This window comes from Pseudoliparis swirei, chromosome 11 (genome assembly GCF_029220125.1).
Source record: "Pseudoliparis swirei isolate HS2019 ecotype Mariana Trench chromosome 11, NWPU_hadal_v1, whole genome shotgun sequence".
Lineage (NCBI taxonomy): Eukaryota > Metazoa > Chordata > Actinopteri > Perciformes > Liparidae > Pseudoliparis > Pseudoliparis swirei.
The window spans coordinates 17,893,905-17,916,777 of NC_079398.1; the positions used below are offsets into that span (position 1 = coordinate 17,893,905).

The 22,873-nt window shown below is 41.6% G+C and overlaps 1 protein-coding gene across 1 annotated transcript in view; it reads right to left on the reverse strand.

Annotated features, from left to right (window-relative positions):
- syne1b (spectrin repeat containing, nuclear envelope 1b) overlaps positions 1–19,491 on the reverse strand; it is a 92,940-nt gene extending 73,449 nt beyond the window's left edge. Inside the window, exons 1-22 of the mRNA XM_056425591.1 lie at positions 19,425–19,491; positions 12,142–12,203; positions 10,074–10,169; positions 7,516–7,599; positions 6,761–6,853; positions 6,448–6,626; positions 6,139–6,335; positions 4,889–4,998; positions 4,502–4,552; positions 4,018–4,125; positions 3,785–3,922; positions 3,222–3,386; positions 2,987–3,099; positions 2,740–2,908; positions 2,564–2,660; positions 2,435–2,455; positions 1,954–2,156; positions 1,695–1,859; positions 1,459–1,611; positions 1,227–1,370; positions 268–435; positions 17–175 (exon numbers count right to left, since the gene is read on the reverse strand). Of these exons, the coding sequence (XP_056281566.1) occupies positions 17–175; positions 268–435; positions 1,227–1,370; positions 1,459–1,611; positions 1,695–1,859; positions 1,954–2,156; positions 2,435–2,455; positions 2,564–2,660; positions 2,740–2,908; positions 2,987–3,099; positions 3,222–3,386; positions 3,785–3,922; positions 4,018–4,125; positions 4,502–4,552; positions 4,889–4,998; positions 6,139–6,335; positions 6,448–6,626; positions 6,761–6,853; positions 7,516–7,599; positions 10,074–10,169; positions 12,142–12,203; positions 19,425–19,491 (2,742 nt within the window). The remainder of the gene's footprint in view (positions 1–16; positions 176–267; positions 436–1,226; positions 1,371–1,458; positions 1,612–1,694; positions 1,860–1,953; positions 2,157–2,434; positions 2,456–2,563; positions 2,661–2,739; positions 2,909–2,986; positions 3,100–3,221; positions 3,387–3,784; positions 3,923–4,017; positions 4,126–4,501; positions 4,553–4,888; positions 4,999–6,138; positions 6,336–6,447; positions 6,627–6,760; positions 6,854–7,515; positions 7,600–10,073; positions 10,170–12,141; positions 12,204–19,424) is intronic.
- Positions 19,492–22,873: the final 3,382 nt, after the last annotated feature.

The window sequence follows — 22,873 nt, forward strand, 5'->3', positions numbered from 1 at the left end:
TAAATGTTAAATGTACCTGTGAGGAGGACTGCAGGTCGGCTACTCTCTTCTGCAGGAGGCTCATGTCCATGTACTCCAGCATGTTGCTGCTGCTCATTATCTTCTGGATGTTCTGGTGGGTTCTCTCTATAGCCATCAAACACTTCTTACAGCTGTGTGTGAAGGTCACCAGCTCCTGCAACGATCAATGGCGAGCTGAGTGTTAGTCATGTATTCATATCTCGCAGCTTGTGCTTTTATTCTTATTGAAACTCTTGCATTAGTTACCTGGCATTTCTGTTTGAAGTCCACTGGTCCCTCAGAGTCCCCGGCGCCGGTGATGTGACTGGCCTTCTCCAGAGCCTGGTAGAAGCCTGTGATGTTCTTCTCCATTTCCTCCAGTGGAGGCAGTAGAGACTGGGACTCCCTCAGCAGAGGCAGACACCTCTCTCTCACCTGATTGGACAAAAGCACATTGATTAAAGAGGATCACATGTGACTGATGTGGGGTTGTTCCTCTTAAATCAAATACTCATTTATATCTTTGTTGCTTCTATTGTTTGTCTTTACCGTGTAAAGTGCTGTGAGTATCTTTTAAAGTGCTATTCAAATTAAATATATTATTATTATTATGATTAAGAAATAGCAACCATTTGTTTTCAGAGGCGTTAACACTATGCCAGCAATTAACTTTCTTTCTTTCTTTAATTTTTTTTTTTACATATCCTTATAATAATAAGAATTTGCAAATTGTAAACTTTGTCTAGTGCAAACAAATACCTGCAATATAATAATGCTTTGGTTCACCTTTAGGTTATTTTATTTAGGTTTTTGCCTACCTTTTTATGTAAAAATATACACTACCGGTGTATATTTTAGAACACCTCAATTTCTCCAGTTTTAATGAAATATACACAGTTTAATTTCTCAATGTACTCTGAAATTAAAGTATAGAACAAATATAACAATAGAGATAAAAAATATATCATGGAATCATTTTGTTTAACAGAATGTAATCTAAACTTTTGACTCATTAAAGTAGCCGAACACACCTGTGGCATTCTTTCTACAATGGAAATCAAATACTGTTCAGAGAGTTCTCCCCAACACAGGTGCAGAAGATCCCACATATGTGTTGCACTAGGAGGTTCTAAAACTTTTGACTGGTAGTGTATAGATATAGATATATATAAAAACACAGTATTAATGTTCAAGTTAAGCTCAACATGCTGCATCGTTACTCTCACCTTGCTCAGCTGCTCTTTGACAGAGGCCATTACGGCCGTCATCAGGGACACTTCCTCCTGTGGAGTGTCTTTAGTCAACAGCTGCGCCGTGCGGCTCGCTGCCTTACAGGCGGCCTCCATGGCGGGCACTTTGTGCTTCACTTCCTACAGTACGATGGAATAGAGAGTAACTAAATGTTTTCATTGCACGGCTTGGAGATTAAAATCAGTCTTAAGTGACTCCGCTGCTTACCTCCACATCCTGAACAAAGGCTCTGACGTTCAGGAAGGACACCTGGACGGGAGCCGTCATCTTTTCATTGGTTGCATCCATGAATATTTTCAGGGCATTAATCCCGTCCTGGTAAACTTGTCTCAATTTATCCACCTCGTCTGCTCTCGCATACTGCCGAGGGAACAGAGGACGACGGTCAGCGGAGCATTTGTGAAAACGTAAGCTGCTGTTCAGTTGTTCAAATGTTCATTTACGTGTTTGACTTTGACGAACAGCTCCCTCCATCTCCCGTTCAGAAGCAGAAGCTGCTGCTTCAGATCTCGTGAGACCGTGTCGTCGCACGTCTCGATGAGGAAGTTCCCGGCGTCGTTCATGTCCATGTGCTGCTGCATCCAGTGAGACAGGTTTCTGAAGAAATCCTAGAAGAGAACAAAGGAAAACGAAGACTTTGCTTGTAGAAAGAAAACATTCCTCATACTGTTTACCATTCCTTGTATGTGTGATTGTACTTACCCGTTTGGCCTTCTCTGATTGGTTGAGCATCTGCTCCCCGTCCTCCAGCCAGGCCTGCAGCGATGCCACCGTGCTGCTGTACTTCTCCCAGTTGGAGATCACCTCCTCCAGCATGCTGCGAACGCTGCGCACCTCCAGGGCCAGGTTCCTCCACTGAGCCGTGGCCTCGCCCAGGAATTTACAAACCCCTTCTCCTTCATCGACTGAAAGGTCAAGCATGGAACAAGTTTGGTTTTAGTTGAAACCAATAAAGGGTATTAACTGTACAGCTTTTGATTATGTGTACTGATTATGTTAGGTCATAAAGATCAATAGCATTCCGATTGATGCAATTATTGTTACTTTTTCTTTCATGCTTGGTGCAAGATTAGGATTTTTTTTTAGGATTAAAAGTATGTTAAAGAAGAAAAGTGCAGCCCCACATGTACAGAAAGAAGCAAAGGTAAGGTTTCAAAGGCTGTCGGGCTGTATTTGGACTTACCTTTGTTACAGGTCTTAGACCCTGTAACATGAAATCAATAACAAGACCGTGAGCCCAAGAAAATGTATATGCACACATATAATCTAAAATAAATATATACATAGACATAAACAAATTGAAGAGTCTCACTTGAGCTGTCTGACTTCACATAGACCTCTGCAGCTTGCTTGAGGCCTTTGAGGATGACATCATACTGCTCAAAGAACCGGTGGCCTTCAACAAAAGTCTGGAAAAGAAAAACATGAAAGTCAGATGAAACAGTCGACTTTTTAAATACCGCAAGTGCACTAATCACGTTCACTTACAAGGTAGGTTTGCAACAGGAGCTCCACCGAGTCCCGCCTGCCATATTTAATGATCCAGGACTTGAGCTTCGACTCGGCCAACATGAGAAACGCCATCAGTCTGTACTTCATCTCACAGAATTCCAGTTTAATCAAGTGAGCGTGTGACGAGATGGACACGAAATTGAACCTGCAAAGGAAACAGATGTTGACAAGAGGCATCTAAAACACAGAACGTGTTTTACTTCATTAAAAATAAAACTCTCACCTTTCGGCCATGTCTTGGAGCTGCTCAGGTGGGACAGGTACCCCGTTCACTGATCGGTCCCTGTGGATCTGCTGGAAGGTTTGTTTGTGTGATTCCAAGTTTTTTAACACCTCCTGCAAACACGAATCACACAGTCACGTTCACATTGACCTCTTGGTGGACAGTTCCTGCATAAAGCAATTCGAACATCAGTAGGTACCCACACAGATTGAAACTCAAAGGTTCACTGTGTCACCTTGTGTTGCTCTAGTTTTCTGTGCAGAACATTAGCCGTCTCCTCGTGAGCATGCTGGGCGGGGATGTCCTCTCTCAGAGCCATCTCCGCCCTGTGCAGCCAGGCTCCGATCACTCCCAGAGGACCGGGCAGCGACTTGTCCAGGTGGATGTGCCAGTCCAGCAGCTGCAATCGACATGCATTAAAAAAAAAACACTCTCCCAAAAAAGCAAGATCCCACCATAGCGGAGGCTACACTGATACAAACATGTCCACGCGTTCACAAGACCACAAAAGAGTTGTCTGCCAGTCTGGATGAGGAGCGAGCTGCCAAGTGAACAACACCTCCTCTGTTCCCGTCTCCTCCCCTCTGAACAAACTCATTCAAACTCTTCCATCCCACTGAGCGCTCACTGGAGAGAGGAGCCCTCAGTTGTGTTTCTCTCATTATGATATCTTCACTATTCTAGGCAATGCACAGAAAAAAAGAAGAAAAAGGAAACAGATAGGTTCTCTGTACTTTGGGTGTGATTAACCATTATAATTAATTCTTTATGCTGTGTAGAAGTATGCAGTAGAGTTACCCTGGCGGACACGCGGTCCCAGGCCTGTTTGACCAGCGCTTGGTCCACGGACAGCTTCCCGTCTCTGTTGATGGGCTGCAGCAGAGGGTCCGTCTGCTTTTTCTTCATCTCATACTGGACACGGAAGCTCTTGAATGCCTGCAGAAGAGGAAGAAGTTTAAAAAAAAGATAGAGTTGGTGAATGTCTTTGTCACAGCAGAGCGATGCCCTTTGTCTCTCCGGGCCTGACTCACCTGATATTTGTCCGTGAGGTTTCCCTCGGCGCCCTGGGCCCGCAGCACGTCTCTCTCCAGCTGGTCTAAAAACACCTTCAGCTCCCTCAGCATCTTCCGCTCCTCTCTCTGTCACGATCAGGAAACATCCAGGTTAGAGTCTCGGGAACAAAGCTTGCCAAAAGGTTCAGAAACTGAAACTAAATTGACATTCATTTTCTACGTCTCTAACCAAAGATTAGAAGTGTGTTTTATAAGTCATGGTAGAAGGAAAAGGGGGTTTGGAAACTTTGGATTTAGTCTGTTAGTTTAGTGAAACCTACCTCGAGCATTTGCTCTATATCTTGGGGACCAAACTATCCAGGAAAAGCAGCAAGGCACACAGAGAGACGCAAACACACGGCAAAATGCATTAGAAAAGCGAAGGAGGAGAAAAAAGAAGCAGAATGGAGAGGAGATGGGGATGATACACAGAGAGCATGCAGCACGATGACCCGACTCTCACCTGAAGAACTGGCACTGACAGTGCAAAAGTTGGAATTGAGCCAAGAAGCAGCTTAATGTGCACAAAAAAACATAAGTAGATGGAGAAATTAAATAAGTGTGATGATGTTGAAAAAACAGCAATTTCTGATGATTATATTCCTGCCGTGTTCATGCTGTGATCAGAGCTCCGTGTGACACAAGGACAAGTCAAAAAAAATTAAGCACGGCGGCAGTTAAAGCTTGTTTTCATCAACACTGTTGATCTCTGCGTATGACCAGGAATGGTTATGCACGAGGTTTCAACATGTACAATGTAATGATTGAAATGATAACACGTGGCGTTATATAGATATTGTAGATCATGGAGGAGCTACACAATGATATTTAAACGTTTTAGACGATGTACCTCGTCCTGCTGTCCCTCCGTCTCAGAGTGGTGTGGGTTCGGGTAGTGCTTGAGAAACTGAGCCACATATGTCATGATGGATTTCTCATCTGGCTTGTCTACGTCCACGTCTACAGACACACACACACACATCACATGATGCACTGGTTACAAATTACATTACACAGGAAAATAGCTGATGCTAAAATGTGTTTCAGGCTTAAGAGAAACATCCCTTCACAGATTTGACGGAGCCATTATGTCAGGTTTCAGGTCATACGACGTTAATAAAAATAATGTTGTGTCTTCAAGAGGAAGACTCTCTGCAGGCCTGACAGCTAATTATATACGTGTGCGTCCTTATTCATCTTTAAACATCAGGGTCAGGCTCCTGGCAAACACAGAGGCCTTCCAGGGCAGCTCTGTGTTAAGTTGTAATAGTTTATTTTGATAACATCTGCAGAGGTCTTATGTTTTAAATTAATACATATAGAAAGATATTATAATAGAAAATATTAGGGAGAATATTGATATTGTTATTAATGTATTATGAAGCATAGGGGTAATGTTTACTCTATGCAAATGTAAATGGCAAGAATTGATGTATATTGCATGAGAGTGACTGTATGTTAGTATTATAGATTGACGAGGCCGGTTGAATTCCGTGAAGTGACTTACAATAACAGGGACTTTTATTGTGAAAGTGACTTTAATGCGGACAATAACAAGATGGGACTCTTATTGTGAAAATACTTGTTTAGCGACTGGACCGGAAGTGACGTTTTGACCGGGGCCAGTGAGATTGAGTATGAAACTCCGTGGTTTAGAGAAATCGGGTCTCTTCTACAGGTATCCCCGAGGCCGCAAGGCTGAGGGCCCGGAGGAGCCAGAAGTCGAGGAAGAGCGCCTTGAATGTTTGTTTTACACTTCCTGCCATTAAATGTTGATAACTTAATTCACGCGCGTCCGGAAGCCTGTTTTCCATCATCTGCGAAGTGCCCAGTTTCAGAATACTTTACATCTGTGTGCACTCACACACAAATGACTGCAGACTGCTTCACTCCCTCAGACTAAAAGTTCACACAGCATGTTATTCCTCTGAAGATTCACTAATCTTTTCAGCACACATCATATTCTAATTACAGTATTTATATACGTTTGCTGTTTTAATGCAACTACAACAATGACACACTATTCAACAATTATATTCAATGCCATTTTGTCTGAACAGTCTACCACAATGGAATATTTAAGGGAAAGATGGAGGGCACCTTCTGCATCCAGCAGGCGGGGAATCCCAAGCTCATTTTCTGCAAGTGCGAAGGCTTCCTCCAGATTCTCCCTGTTGCTCCGCCTCCGCACCGCCTCCATGTCCACCAGGTCCGGCCTGATGGCGTGCACCACCGACTGGAACGCAACGCCGTCGCGCCAGCTGGGACCGAAATCCTTCACCTCGATTCCATGATATCTGAAGAAAAAAAACAGAACACAGGCAGCTTATCTACTGTAGAAGGTACTGTATGTACCGCAGAGAACATCTTTACCCATATCTGTAAACACGTGAGTATAAAGTGACATACTTGGCTGCTGTGCACTGCACCCATCTGAGCAGGGCCTTCTTGGCGTTGCCCTGAAACCTGTTGACCACCTTTCGCTTCATGGGTGGACTTCCTGCTTCGGAGCTGGCTAAACTCTCCACGGAAGAGTTGCTGTTGGACAGGGCCTGGAGGGCCGGCAGGTTGCTGGTCAACTCCTCAATCTAGATGAAGAATAAAGATCAATTGCAAAAGAAGAAGTGACCACAGCAACATGAAAAAGTTTGTGAAATTAAGGGTTTAATCGAAGGGCATCATCGTGATTAAACTCTGATTTAGGGATCAGGTCAGGTTTTACCTGGAAGTAGAGGATGACGGTCCATATCAACCCGAGAACAATTGATGGGCGTCCATCTGCGATGTCGGTGGCGTGAATGTTAACGAGTTTGATCTGGAACACAAATAAACAAGCAGAAGGATTATTAAGAGAAGGAGAAAAAAAAGTCTGGAAGTGGGATTCATTTTTGCATTTTCACCACCAGAGAAGTTTTAAAACTATCCAAAATAAAATTGCAAGCTTTTGATGAAGAGAAGTGCTGTAATACAGCCAAAACCAGGAAGGAAGAAACAAGACACACTGAAAAGTGAACCAGCAGGAAAAACAGAAGGAAAAAAAAGAGTCCAACCAGGCATTTAAGGAGCACAGCACTGGAAACCTTGCATTGGAGAACGGCTTCAATCGGCCATGTTTACATCTCTACGTTAGAGAAGCTCCCAACTGGAGAAGAACACATCAGTAACCAGTGTTCTCGTAAAAAAAGAGTCATTTATTGAAACAGCCATATCTGTATACAGGCGTTGCTTAGTACACACATCGTGCATCAAATGAAAAGAATGCATACAGTGTGTGTGTGTGTGTGTGATCACACAGGGCGATTAATGGCGACTGACCGGAGATCCTCGATACACAGACTGAAGGCGAGAGAGAGAGAGAAATCACAACAATGTAAGTGTCCTTCCTCGGGGAGCCCAGCAGTGAAGTGGGACATGTGCTTCATACGAGCCTGAGGGATTTGAGAGATGGATTATGTAATCACGTATTCCCCTAATTACCTTCCTGCCTTCGAGGAATTTGAGCGCTGTGCCAATGTTGGAAACCCAGTGGATCCTCTTCAGCTGGCGGCCTTGCTCACGGGGCTGAAGACACAGAGGACAGACAGTAAAGTTACAATAAACTGAATTCAAGATTACTAGCCAATGAAAGGTGTATCACACAAAGCTGAGGACATGTACTGCTCTGAAAGAGTGTAATTGTGTCTCCTTTCCTGCTGCAGCGCTCCCGTTTGCCACTAGTTGGACCGTAACAGTGAAAGTGTCCTGTTAATAACAGCTTTTATAACGCACATTTAGTGGTGAGAGACAAAAGCTGCTTTCAGAGAAAAAGTATAATCCTGTGCTTTAACACCTGCGTGAGAACCAGCTCCAATAGGCTCTGTGTGAATGTTGGGCTGATGTGAACCAGCAGGGGTCCTCTCCTGGAGGACGTCATTTAACCGTAACCATGACATGACATTTGCCGACTAACAGCTTTACAGATGACATGGCAGTTTGTTTTAAGGTCTGATCACTAAATCCCTCTTAGAGTATATTTGTATGTACTGATATTTTGGTTTTCATACTAACAATTTGAGAATTGTTGAGACATTTTTTGTCAAAGGGCTGTTTAAATGTTTTAAATGTTAATTGTAGCTTTGGGTTGGAATGAACATTTAGCTGTGATGCTCGTGGTTAGGACTAGGTGCTAGGGAACGGATTACTGTCAATGAGGGTTCTCTAAGACAAGTGTGTGTGTGTGTGTGTGTGTGTGTGTGTGTGTGTGTGTGTGTGTGTGTGTCAGGGATATAGAGAGAGGGAGAAACAAAAGCTTCTCACAGTGTGGAGGCTCAGATCTAAAAAGTTTCTTAGTTTTGTAAAATGAATATACATACAATACATATATTATGTGTGTCATTATATTTAATCATGCAACATGTTGAGATATTGTTAATGTAAATAATGCATTTACAGTATTCACTCATCTGTTAACTATTTCCCCTCAAATAGACAGTGTAATTAAACAGTTACAGATTTAATAATCTATATAGTGAATTAAGTGAATTCAATTGGTTGAATTATCTCTGACCAACAACACAACTCACAATGATGTAGATTGTTCAATCGAAATCCTCACGACTCAACAATTATTGTCGGCAGTGTAGTGAATATGAATGCAGATTTAGTTTTTTACACCATGAAATAAATGTGAGGAGAGGATTACATCATGTCGGGTATCGCAAACACATGTACAAGCTGACCTGTAAAGTTGACCCAGATAAAATTCATTCTTTCAAGTGGATATCCTACAGCAGGACTATTCAACTTCAGTAGCAAGTGGGCCGAATAAGAAAATCACGGGGGGTGTGAGGGCCGCACAGAATATTGATAAAATAATGGCTAAAAATGAAAAACAGTAATGTATATTTCCACAGGTAAACAGTCACACACGAAAATGCGTCGGTATTGTGTGGCAAAAGTGTTGCGAACAAGCATCACTATAAACATGTTTCAAAGTGTAAATATTCGCTCAAGGTAACCAGTTGTTTCAGATCCCTTCAACCAAACTGTTCCCATGAAAACATAAGAAATGTGACTTAATGCATCAATATATAAATTACTTGAGCTGAAACTAATATCTGGTGGTGCAGCGCACAGACTGCATGTCTTTGAGTGCAGACTCCTTTTGCGTGAAAGGGATCGAAACCAGGTCGGGCGATCTTTTTATTTTTATTTTTTCGAAAATGTATTTCTTCATACGTGGCTGTGATGCACTGCTCACTTATACAATCGTAATCGCCGAAATGGATATGAACGGTAGCTTGAAGATCTCCAGCAATATGTTTGTGAATGTGTGACGAATCTGGTGAGCGAGACAGAGCCCCGCTGCAGATGTTAACCCTTGTGTTGCCTTCGGGTCATTTTGACCCGATTCAATATTTAACCCTCCTGTCGCCTTCGGGTCAATTTGACCCGATTCAATGTTTAATGTCGGTGTTCTTTCGGGAGTCAACAAACAAACATAAAGTACCTCACACTTAATTCACTATTAATTCTAATAATTTTCTGGAGATTTTAATAGCTGGGGTCATATTGACCTCAAGGGTAAAATATGTTAGTAAATATAAAGGTAACAAGAGGGTTAAACATTGAATCGGGTCAAATTGACCCGAAGGCAACACAAGGGTTAAGAGAACACAACGCACGCACGCGTAGGGAAACCAGTAGGTTTGAAAACCAGTAGGGGTGTAACACCGGCAACCAACACGGATGCGTAACATAAAGATGTAACCATACAGGTTTGGTTGAGGCAACAGTGAAACTCAATGGCTCTGGGTTAGATGTCTCAATGTATAAAAGAGGCGTGTCCGTCAGTTTTATTTTTTCTTACCAAGCTATACTGATTTGCAGGCAGTCTTGCGGGCCGTAGTTAAACTCAAACGGGCCGTATCCGGCCCGCGGGCCGCTAGTTGAATAGGCCTGTCCTACAGGGTGGCTCTCCCCCTTTATTAAATCCACACATCAAATCAAGAGTGTAAACATCGTGAAGGTAGAAGTGCTGTCAAAGTGTCACGTACCAGTCTTTGACCAGACAGAACCTCCAGAAGAGCCAAAAGTTTCACCCCATCTTTGATGTCCTCGAAAAGGTCGTTAACCTCCAATGGTGGTTTGTACTGGAGGAGAGAAAACACGGCTTTAAACACATTAAAATAGTTGCGATGCAGTTATAGAAGCAGCCACGTTGCATTGTTGAAACTGTAGTGTGGCAGGATATTAGTATTCTAGGGATGACGGGGAACTAAATGCACGGAGCCTCCCTGCAGCTCAAAAGATGGAGCAGTGGCCGGGAGCCCAGTCCTGAGGTGACGACACTCATGTAACCTCGAAGTGGACCGTCTCCTGTACCATAGCCACACATTGACAGAGATGAACCACAGCGTCATAACCTACTGTCTGTCGGAGTGAAGCTGTAATCACAGGGACAGCTCAGCATGGGAGCTCTTTATTTGGCACCATAGAACCATTTCACAACTCCACATACTCCATGACAGGATGCAGTCGGCTGGCTATTTGGGGCAAAGCGGTGTGAAGAGGAGAGCGTCTGTTTCATTATTCTGCACACGCCGGCTTTATTCTTCCCATCACAAAAGTACCGAAGAAGAAGAAGAAGACGTGTCGTGTTTTCAAATATTAAAAGTTGCTTGGTGGTTTCTATCTGAACCACAATGTTTAAAAAACATGCACCGATCAAGTCACACTGCAGCTAAAAAGTCTAAGAGAGAGAGTCAATATCAAGTATGTAAGACTATATAACTATCATATTCCTCCTGCTCAAATTAAAACACACATATATACACATACATATATTGTTTTCTTTATGTAGCTTATGTCATTCCCACCCTGGAACATGAATGAACTGAGCAACAGAATCACATGACACCTCCAAACGGTGGAAAAACTGTGAAAATCACAGATAGAATTGCTCAGTAATACGATATCAAGAGGAAATGGAAACAAAGGCTGCAGGAAGTTCAAGCTGAGATAAAACAGACTTTCACCCACAACGAGGAGATATCATTGAGTCCTCATCATTCACTCAAACACAAGAAACCTTTCGCTCCGATAGGAAAAGCCTCATCTCCTGTAAACGTTACTGTTATGTAAGTCAGCGTCACTCATTCACCAGCTGTAAATGTGACTGTTAAAGCTCTTTAATGGGCTTCATTAGTCCTATTGGTATGCACAGAGAGTCCCACACTCAAACCCTGGAGCACTCTGCCGTGTCATCGGTGATTCTCGGTACTCATCGTGAACTTCAGCGTGCACAATCTAGTATAGTTTATTATTTAAGCGTCACAGTGTAAAGTAATGCAGCATTTAAACTTAAGACATGTTATTGTTGTAGTTTCCAGAACCGTGGGCGCCACCGACTGCCTACAGGGAAGTGTCCTCGCCCTCTCGCTCTCCATCTGCACACCGCACCGCGAACCCGATGCCAAGCCGGTCCACAAATACACACACTCAGACACACACAGCGGGGGCACACACCTAATACACGTCCAACACACACACCAGTGTCTGAATAATTCCATGACACCTCCCATATGTCCACATAGCCCCTCGTGAGCTTCTTTAAAACTGCACTGAGAAGATGCCTCTGATCTCCGTCATGATCTCCGTCATCTTCCCAGCAGAGCAACAAGCAGCATGACCTTTTTTTTAACGGTTCTCCTCACAGGAAATCAGACCAGAAGAATCCATAATATTTTACTGTGTCATTCCCTCCACGTTCGTTAGATCCATAAAACTCATGATATGATTTTAAATGCTTAAGAAGCAAGTGGTTTGATTCACGGTGAACTGGGTACATTGAATTATAAATCTCTTGTGCGTGTTATTAGGGGCCATTATTGTCCGATTCACAGGCGTGACGGGTCAGCAGCCCGAGAGACCGACGACCAGAGAGAAGCTGCATCATCATGACGAGCAATAAAACAAGCCTCCGTCATAAAAAAAGGTCAACTTGGCGTGTGATGTAATTGCCTTGATGATTAGTTTTACATGAGCTCGATGAGCTACGCAGTCTGTCGAATGGTGTGTGATAGCCGTGTAGCAGGAGCAGCGTGGATGAAGACTCCTGCTTACCTTTGCGAGATGAGAGTTGATCCATTTGGTGAAGGTCCTCTTCTGCACTGCCTCCTGCTCATCTGAAGACGAAAAGGCACAGAGGTCACACGTCAATACGGACGCTCGGCAAGACGCCACACGCTCCCATCGCGACTGGAGGAGCTGTTGGTACTCTGGTTGGATTTTGCTCTCGCTAAGAAGAGGCTGTCGATTGATTCAAGATATGGATCTCTAACTATAACGATATATATATATATAATGGTCATTGTATGACTCCCCCAGCCAGAACCATACTTCATCTAGCCTCTTGCTACATCATTTTACACTGCTTCCGGCATGTCAAGTAGCTTTTCAGCCTCCCTGCACCAAACCTGTTACGACTTCTGCGATGTGAAGCACACATTATGTCATCGATGCTCGAGGCTAGCTCTCGGAAAGAGGTCATACGAGGAGATTAGGGAATGAGAGGGGAGGAAACACATCTCGGAAGCCCCGTCTGCCTTCATGCGTGATTGTTTTGGCCCCCCCCCTCCCCCCTCACCACCCTCAGTCTCTTTTGTGGTGTATTAATATATTCAGTCACAATGATTCATGCATTATGTAACAGGTATGACCAAACAACTGATTTCTTTTGTTAGACCGGCGCTGTTATTGCGCGTGTGGGACGGACACACGCAGCATGCCGGTAGGCTATCGCTGCACAGTGGCCATTTTTAAAAAAACATCCATCCGTAGATATATAGACAGTGGTCACGTGTCTGAGGGAAGCAATGCGAACACTATACACGAGGAGCAAAAGACATTGAGTTAACCCACAGGCAAATGCTTCATCACTGATGCACAGGGGATGCCCACTGGAGCATAGCACACACACACAGATACACACACAAACACACACACACAGATACACACACAAACACACACACACAGATACACACACAAACACACACACACAGCTGTGTTTGAGCAGCATGACACTGGTCATGTAGCAAGGATTCACCTACAAACCCTTCGCATCTGTTTTTTTCCAGATTATCTACGTATGTGCACACAGATGAGAGGTGGGGGACGCTGCTGCCCTACTTACCGCGTAGATACTGAAAAAATCCAGTCACCAGATTTAAAGAAGTCTTTCTGACAGATATGTCCTTATAGTGAGCCATTCTACACCCCACTCTCCGGCTCTCTCCTTCTGCCTCTCATCAGTTCCAGGGTACACATATATATATATGTATGTGTGAAAATTAAATCCACAGTGGACAACTGGCACAAAAACACACAGCTGTCCCTTTTTTCCTTTTCCCTTTTTTCCAGCAGGAAGCACAACAGATCTGGCTGACTGGTTTCTCTCCGGTGAAAAGCAGAAAGAGCTGCTGGAGGCTGTGTTGAAAGCGTCCCCTCCTCCCTGACACTCTCACACGCTCACACACTGCATGCACACACACACACACACACACACACACACACGCACAGATGGCAGAGGAGAAGACTCTTAACGGATCGGGTCATTCACGATCCCAATCCGTCCATCTTGCTGTGTTTCTTGCCATCTAGAGGAGCCATGCCTGTGAGGAGGAGGAGGATGTGCACAGCCTCCACTGCCTCACTGCCTCAGTGTATCATCACACCGTCTGACGCTGGAGAGAAGAGAGATCAGCTAGAAGCACGGCTCCACCAATCAGCATTTGGGAAGGCAGTGATGTCACAGCCCTGGCTGCATTATTCTGATTTATGCACGCGTCTGTGTGTGTGTGTGTGTGTGTGGAGCTGTGTTTGACTATAAGATTTACTTAATCTTCTATGAGAACGACACAGTTTTAAAAAGCATCACAAGGAAATTGTGAAGTAATTGTAAAAAAAAAAAATGAGCCTGTAAAATAAGATGAAGTCCCAGAAGGCCTATTTATTAAATAAGCATGTAACTAAATTAAAAGATTGCTGCACAAAGCTCACCATGGTGCAATAGAGCTCAATAATTAATGCTGAGGCTGGTGAATGACATCCACCACCTGCTCTCTCTCTCTCTCTCTCTTTCAGTGTCAAGCTATTGTGACAAAGCAGACACACCCACTCCGGGATTCCCACTCCACAAACAGTCTTATGTAAAAGCTCTCAAGCTTTATTACATTTGTGTCCTGTGAGACCTACTGGAACAACTTCAGCCAGGACTAGTCTGTTCTCTATTGGACTACTCGTCTGAATATAACACACAATAGTGAGTAAGTATAGTACTTGATAGCCAAAAAAATCCCTTGATTCTTTTGAGACCACGAGCATACTAAAAGCTTCTCTGATGTACTAAAAATAGGCTGCAGCCTTTGATTCTATTATTACTGCTCTAGTGGAACTGGCCCAGAAAAAAGCTATTAAGGTGACAATGAGGATGTCGACATACTGCTATTAATGCACATTTCCGAGTACCTAAATCCCACGCAAAGAAAGGTTAAAAATAAAAATATTAACCCTGTAATTAATTGTTATTAAAGATTTTGTTTCCATTTTAGAAAAAAAGGGTTTAACCCTTCAATACCCAACCATCTACATAAAATTGATATGATATCAGTATTTTTATAGGATGTCCTTTTTAACCCTTGTGTTGCCTTCGGGTCATTTTGACCCGATCACACACCTCCTCTCGCCTTCGGTCGTCATGATGATTTCAATGTTAACCCTCCTGTTACCTTTTTATTATTATTATATTTTTATTTGAGGTCAAATATGATAGCTATATTAAAAAAGAAAAAAAATAAGAAATTATATATTTTTAGTTTTTTTGTGTGGTACTTTATTTGTTTTTTTGTTTGTTTAAGAAAAGACGACCGAAAACATTAATGAATCAAATCATTGAAAAGGAACAGGGTGGGGGGTGTTAAATATTGATAAAACACAAAATGACCGGAAACAGGCAAGTCAAAATGAGCACAAATACTGTACCAAAAATTATGCAAAAATAAAAATATTAACCCTGTAATTAATTGTTATCAAAAATAAAGTGTTTAACACTCAATACCCAACCATCTAGAGACATCATATTTATATGGTTTCAGTATTTTTATAGGATGTCTTTTTTTTAGATGACCAAAAATACTGTACAACAATATTTTTAAAATAAAAATATTAACCCTGTAATTAATTAATTTATTAAAAATCAAAAAAAATAATCCATTTCAGAAAAATATGTTTTACCCTTTAATACCAACCATCTAGAGACATTATATTGATATGGTTTCAGTATTTTTATCGGGTGTCCTTTTTATAAATGACCAAAGATACTATACTTTCATGGTAATATTCCTAATATGCTGCATATTTCCCATGAGCAGAACAGTGTCTAGTAAAAGGTTATTGTTTGTTTTGTTAGTGAGTCAACCTATAACCTTTAAACTTCGGCCTTTACTTTTCTAAACATGCCAGATCGGACCAACCCTGCAGGAAAAAGCCTCGACTGAAAAGGAAGTGATGTGTTTTTGTTTCCAGGGTCAACGCCTGCCCCGATACAGAAACAATGTGTTTTTTGAGAGCTTACTTCAAGCTATATAAAGCGTTTCTTCTACAAAACTATTTCTCTCTCACACAAAATAAGTAGAAGCAAGTTCTCAAACGTTAAATGCAAACCAAGCAGCTGTACTTTGAGCTTGAAGGACCATTCTTGAAAGCTGTTTTGACGTAAGATCCATTTTGCTTTCTTCCAGATATGAAGAAGTGGTTGAAAGCTGCTTTAGAAAATAATTAAGTTTAACCTGGATAAACTTTGGTCAAACTGGGATGTTAAAAAGCATTAAGGCCCACTTTGGAGCTGTTTTTGAGACTCTGTGCAAAAGGACACAGGTATTGCGGTTCAATGCACAGCCATTAAACAGTCTTCAGGAAATAAAAAGAATTCCAGTGTACATTAAAAAAAGCATACTTGTACACAATAACTCAAATGTAACTACCTATTAAAGTGCTGTCCAGAGTCTCAGATGACTCAGTTATTAGTATGTGGGTCAGGCATGAAAGCCTTATGTAAAGCAGCTCTCCAGCATCGAGTCATTATGTCATAGCCAACTGTTTTAATTAAGCCTGATGTAGTACTCGCAGCTAAGTGCCAATTAAAAAGTGAATAGCCCAAGCAACAAACACCAGCAAAGCATCACAATCCCCGTGAGTAATGGAGTACTTAAGGTGATCTTAGGACAGATGATACCTTTGGCAATACTGTGCTGAAGGCGCTTGGCTTCCTCAGGTTGGTCACCTGGGAGCAGCGTAAAAGCCCACTCGCTCTGTTGTTGTTGTTCCATTTAGCCCTCAGCAGCCGTACTTTAGCTCTGACAGCATTATGTAACTGTCTCCTCGGAGGATGTGCTGACAGTATGAAAGGTTTCCGGTCTTCAAAACAACGTGGCAATACTGTCAATCAAATATTCTCATTCAAAGATAATAAATGATATAAGATACGTGAGATATGGTTCGTTAGACTAATTTCTGCAGCCGGGTTTAGTGTGGAGTGGGAATCAGGCTCATGAGATGATATCAGCGTGATGGTGGTCACAGCTGTTACTGACACTGTCGAGGAGAAGCATCTCCTACAGCTGACGTGCATGCTATGTAACGACTCCACCTGATTGGTCAATACAGACTTCTAACTGTATTCGCAGTGTTTTTACCTTTTTCACAACAAAGCTGCAGTCTGGGAGTCGGGAGGCGGTTTTTAGTTGATTGTCAAAAAAGTAACCGGAGGATTTCTTTGGGATGATTGCATCATTGTTTTTTGGGGTTTTTTTTAGGTGAGGTTTTCTGCCGAGTCATTTTTAACTGTAAAAAAGGGTCTGGAAAGAATTGAGATGGGCTATTTATCACTATTCTTTGACAATCTGAAGGCTAAATAAATAATTCATGAAATGAGAAAATTATTGTTTGTTGCAGCCGTCATGATTTTTTTAACTTTCATACTACTTATTACAGGAGGCACTTTATAATTGTTTACGAGAATAATCAAGAGAAAAATCAGAAAGAATAACAATGAGATAAAAACCTACATTAGGCTTTTAGTTAGTTTGTGTTACATACTACAAGACGTCGCCACACACTCTTCGCCGGCTGTGTTTCTTCACATCCTGTTTGACACACATAGTGAAACCCACAACACGCTTGTCATGCACACTCCACCAGGCAACTAACAGACAGTGATTGTTCCCCGAGGGTATTTACGGCCACAAGGTGTTGCTGCTCTCTGGTCTCATGGTGCTGACATCAAACACACAGATACTACGCAGCATGATGACAGCAAAAAATTGAAATAAAGTGGTTTGTCTTTGATTGGTTATTGATACATCGTAATGTATATTACTATCGACAGCAGCATATTCACAAGACTACATTATTTGCTTTTTTAATAATTCATCCGCGCAGATGGACCGCAGCTCAGGTCAAAGTCAGCCTGCATTAAGCGTCTCTGCAGGATGCCTTTAATGACAGGAAGCTGCGTTTGATTGAACGGTGTAAAAAGCCCAGAGCAGCTCGCTGCCCGCCGTCTACACAACACCGAGAGCCACCGGCACAATAATGTCATCCAGATGGGACCTAACACCAGATTCCACTTCCTGTCGTGAAACACGCAACACTTTGCATTGCAGATTATGCCACTTGTGCACGGTTCACGCAGTATTAAATGGATTTGGGGGATTTCGTGTGATTAGCTTATTGTGTTTCTATCATTATCTTTAAAATGTATTTTGAAATCTGATCCTAATAAGAGATTTAGTTTGTGTTTATTATCACATTAAACAGCATTAACACATCGTCACCTTCCTAAAATAATGTCATACGTCATTTTTACAGGTTTTTCAGGAAAACACAAAAAACATAGCCACATATTGATCTATATATGCTATTGTGATATATTATACTACAGGGGTGGAATCACATGATGTGTTCAACTGAGGATGTAGACGCGTTTACCAGAGGTATCATGAGGAGATGATTTAGGCAAAAAATATATTTTTTGTCAAAAAATTACTTGGGCCATTATTTTAGGAAGTAAATACTTACTTTGAAAGACTTAAACATTAGTTTATATAGTCTTCATTTCATGAGTCAGTATGAGGGTGTGAAAATGTGTGAAACAAATTAATAACGCCCGAGATGGCAGGTGCTCTTTATCGTGACACACTTCACCCTCTTTGTGCTAATAATACTAACTGTGAAACCGAGAAACGGGGCCGCGTTGGCACACCCACAGACAAATGTTCCAGAACAGTCTCTATGGTAACCAGCTATAAGGTTTCCGGGTATACTATACATCCAGAAATACTTGTTAAGTGAGCGGAAGCAAATGCCAGAATCAAGCAGACCTGTCGTGGTGGTACGGTGGCCCGATGCCCTTCTGACAAAAAGGGGGGACACCAACAAGAAGAGACTCCCGCTATCGATCACTTACCAAGGGCAAGAAGGGTGTCAGGTTTTAGTCTTGTTCACTGGGTTGTCTGTGCATTTATGAAGCCACAGTTAGTCCGACTCCAATATCAGATGAAATGTTCATTTGTGGGTTGATTGAAGGAGCAAGAATAACATTAAGGAGATAGACTTGGATAAAAATAACAAACTTTCTCTGTAATCAAACAAGAGCAAACTATTGATGAAAAAAAATTGGGTCCAAGATGACTTGATGCTACCTGAGTAATGAGATGACGTGAAAACAAAAGTAGCTTTCTATTATCAACAGAAAAGATAAACAGATTAAAGGAGAGGCCTGAGCCATGTGTTGGGATCAATATAGACAATATAGATATAGACTACTATAGAGACAGAATAAAACAAATCATGTTTCTCTGAGTGACTTCTCGATTACCGTACGCAGATATCACGAGAAGGAAAATATAATGTCAAATAAGATCACACATGCATATAGAATCTGATATAAGACACATGAAATCTAATTACCCAAATGTGTGATTCTATTTTCCTTCCAAAGGCCAGTTAGATTATGTAGGACTGGAACGTATTATTTTTTTATATATAACATTTAAAACATACATAACATGCTGTGTATTTTATAGCTCTAAGTCTTAATTGACCATTGCAGAGACAAACAAAAAGAAGTTGCACAGGGAACAGATGAAAGTCAATAATTTAACGATATATATTTTCTAACCGCAATGCCTAAATGCTATATGAATAAATGAGTGTGTGTGTGAGCACCTTGCCTTGCAGAAGCTGCCAAACTTGAGATTGGCATGCAGCCCAGGCATTGAATCAGCACAATATTACTGTGCAGCAGCAGCAGCAGCAGGAGGAGGAAAGAGCAAAAGGAGGACACTCACTCTGCAGTTTCTGCATCAAATTTGCGATGTCCACCATCGGCCGGCCGAAGTGCCTCGGAGAGGCCATGTCGTCTCGCCGCAAGCTGTGTGACAAGGTGAGTCACAGATGCTGATGCAGAGGATCCTTCACAACTGTCCCAAGTGAGACATCCCCTTACCTCTCTCTCTCTCGCTCTAATTTCACTGCAGGACCAGGTCCAATTGAATCTCAGGTTTCATGCAGGGACAGCAGGTTTATGGTCCAATGGGAGCACTTCTTCCAGTTGTTGCCTGAAAAAGAGAAGCATGTTAAGAGTTTTTTTGATTGGAGCCACACCCTTTGTCATGCAGTTATTTCATGACGCCGTTTTGCTCACTATTTATAAACTTATTAAAATGTTTATCGGCCTCCTTTTGAGACTAACTTAACTGATTAACTTGTGTCTTGTTCATGAGTACATGTTGATGATGAATACCCCCCCCCCCTCTAGGAATTCAGCTATTAGTTACTTTGTACTTTAGAAGCCCTAAGTTACCTCAAACATTAAAAATAATACTACAATATGGATGTTTTTAATTCATATTTTCATGCTTTTATTCTTTTTATTCTATTTTTTACTACAACTTCAATAGCGTTTGCATATACCTGAAGACAAGAGTTTGCTTTCAGTGAGTGAAGAGCGACCTGGGACAAGATATATGATGAGAAAGCTTTTTTTGACTGAAGACATGTTGACACGTTACAGTAGGAGAAGCACAGGTGCAATTAATAAAATATATAACGGCTGAATTACAATAAACCCTTCACACTACACTGCCATGGCTTAAAACAGTGACCTCGTTAGTGTTATGTGTGACACCTGTGCTGGGGATTCACCTTTCCTGGCTAAATGAAGGTGTCAGTCAATCAATGAATTGCCTAAATTACATTTAAGACTATTTCAAGTGTGCTGCCACATGCAGGGCATCTGACTAAATCTGATGTGATTAGTTCTCAGGAAGACATTAACAGGAAGACAAGTATAAATACAGATACAGCTACACAAAGATAAAAAAGATAAGCGAACATAACCACAAAGCTAACATTAACAGACGAGTAACAGCTAGCGTAGCTATATATTAGTTACATACAAGTAAAATGGCTAATAACTTGTAGTTAACTACAACTAGCCTATATATAGCAATGGGTTTAATAAGGAGTGCTTTATTTCTTCTTGGCCAGTAAACTACCAACTCATAAAACCACAAGCACCGTTAGGACACTACAAAAGGAAGTGACTGTTGAGTAATAAATTATAAGCGTTAATTAGCTAAAAACGTGTCCAAGTTAGCTCACGTCAGTTAACAGTTAACGTTAGCTCGGCACAGCCGTTTGCCTGCAACCGTTACATCACGTGCACATAATATCATAACGTTATTTAATACATATCACTCTAAAATACAAAGTTGCACCTGACGTGTGACACATCTTACCACGTTCAGGACTGCAGGCATGATAACTTTACAGAGGAAGTGCCTGTGTGTGTGTGTGCGCGCGTGTGTGTGTGTGTGTGTTGTGTTGCCTTGTTGCCAATGGTAACAGTGAACTGAAAGAAGTTTTACAACCGGAAGAAGAAGAAGAAGAAGAAGAAGAAGAAGAAGAAGAAGAAGGTTTCTGTCCCCCCAGAGAGGGTATATATATATGTATATATATACATATATATATGATTTTTTTATTTTATTATTGTTTACTAGATTGAATATAGGCGTTACCCATTATATTGTATGACCGCTGAACAACAACAACAACAAGTCTTTAGTGACCTCCACAGACAGTATGTAGCATAAGTCTGTGCTGTGGATGAAACTATACAGGAAGTTGTAGATTTGTGGGAAATCCTCCTGCAGCATGAACCTTGCTTTGTCTCTTTAGCTCTTAAATTAATCAGGAAGTGGAGATGAGAGGGGGGTGGGGGGGTCAAGACCATCTAGATAACAATCAATTTATTAAGACATTAATAAAGGGTCACATGTCACTCTGATACACCAGAAAGTCTACAGTTGTGAGGGACCATTTAAAGGTCATGGGGGTTTTCATTAGCAAAGGAGAAGTCAAAAGGGACGTGAAACGGAAAATAGTCTTGACTTTATTCTCAAGGTCGGTCCAAAAATGGTGGGACGTATTGCATAACTCTTTCTAAAGCACCCTTGATCCTAGAGCAAATAAAGAAGATACAAACAGATCCCTCCACCTGGTCCAGAGAACACTGAATAGATTAATGCAATTTAAGCAACATGAAATGTACTTGAGGGGGGGGGCAGGAGCAGTAACTCACTCCAGATCTTTAGTCTCCCTTTGTAAATTCAAAATAAACCTTCAATGTGTGCGAGGCCGAGGCATTGGGAAGGACCCAGATGCAGATAGTCCTGGCAATGATGAATTTATTGAAGAAATATTGGCTGCAGTAGATAGACAGGTATGTCACATGTAACCAGACAAACAAAGGCATGAAACAGCAATTTAGCATACAATACTTAGCCAAACGGAACCTCCATTGAGTCTCCATTGTCAGGACTTTACCGCCACCTGCTGGACATATTTAAGACGCGTGTACATTTACCAGATAATGTCTCACACAAAACATTTTCTATGACCTCTTCCTTAATACCAAAATGTTTGAGGAATGTAATAGATATCTAATGAAGGCAGCGGCTTTACAGCTGTCTCTCAAAGAGTTGAACATGTGCATTGCATCATCTGCAGAGCTGCAGAGCGTCAGCCTGAGGGCTCAGAGGACAGAAGTGAAGCGGGAACAGAGCAACAATTGAAGGAAATCCCCACCGAGACGGAGAGCTTGGTATCCGGAAGACGAGTGGGTGGCTAGATGTTTCGTGGTTTAGTGCTTTCCATTAATTCAAGTACAGCTCAACCATCACTTTGCAGAGACTGTGAACAGTTGTTAAATTAATTGTATCTGTTATTTCTTTCTTGACTTTCCTGTTTTTTCCCCCTTTACAATTGTAAACTGACTCACACATACACAAGCAATTAAAGTACTTGTTCTTTGATCCCTGTATGTCATATTGTGCATTATCATCAATAAAGTAGATATATATAGAACATTTAACAATTTGTATTTTGCCTCCCCGAGTGTATGACGTAACTTAAAAATAACTATATAATATTTCTTCATTCTCAATCATATTTTTGCCCAAAAAAGTTCCCCTGTGAATATTATTGAGGGAGTATATGTTTTTACCATCTCCTACAATCACATAAGTCATTTCCATGTATCTTATTTTTCCATTATAAACCCTCTTTAGAATGTGTTTGAGAGATCATGAATAGATTCTCAGTGCATTTTATAAAACAATAATGTCATGAATTGGAGAAATAGATAAATAGAAATAGGCCTCTACATAAAGAGCCCATGAACCATTCAGACCACATCACAACCCCAGCCTACATAAAACAATACATTGCGTGACTG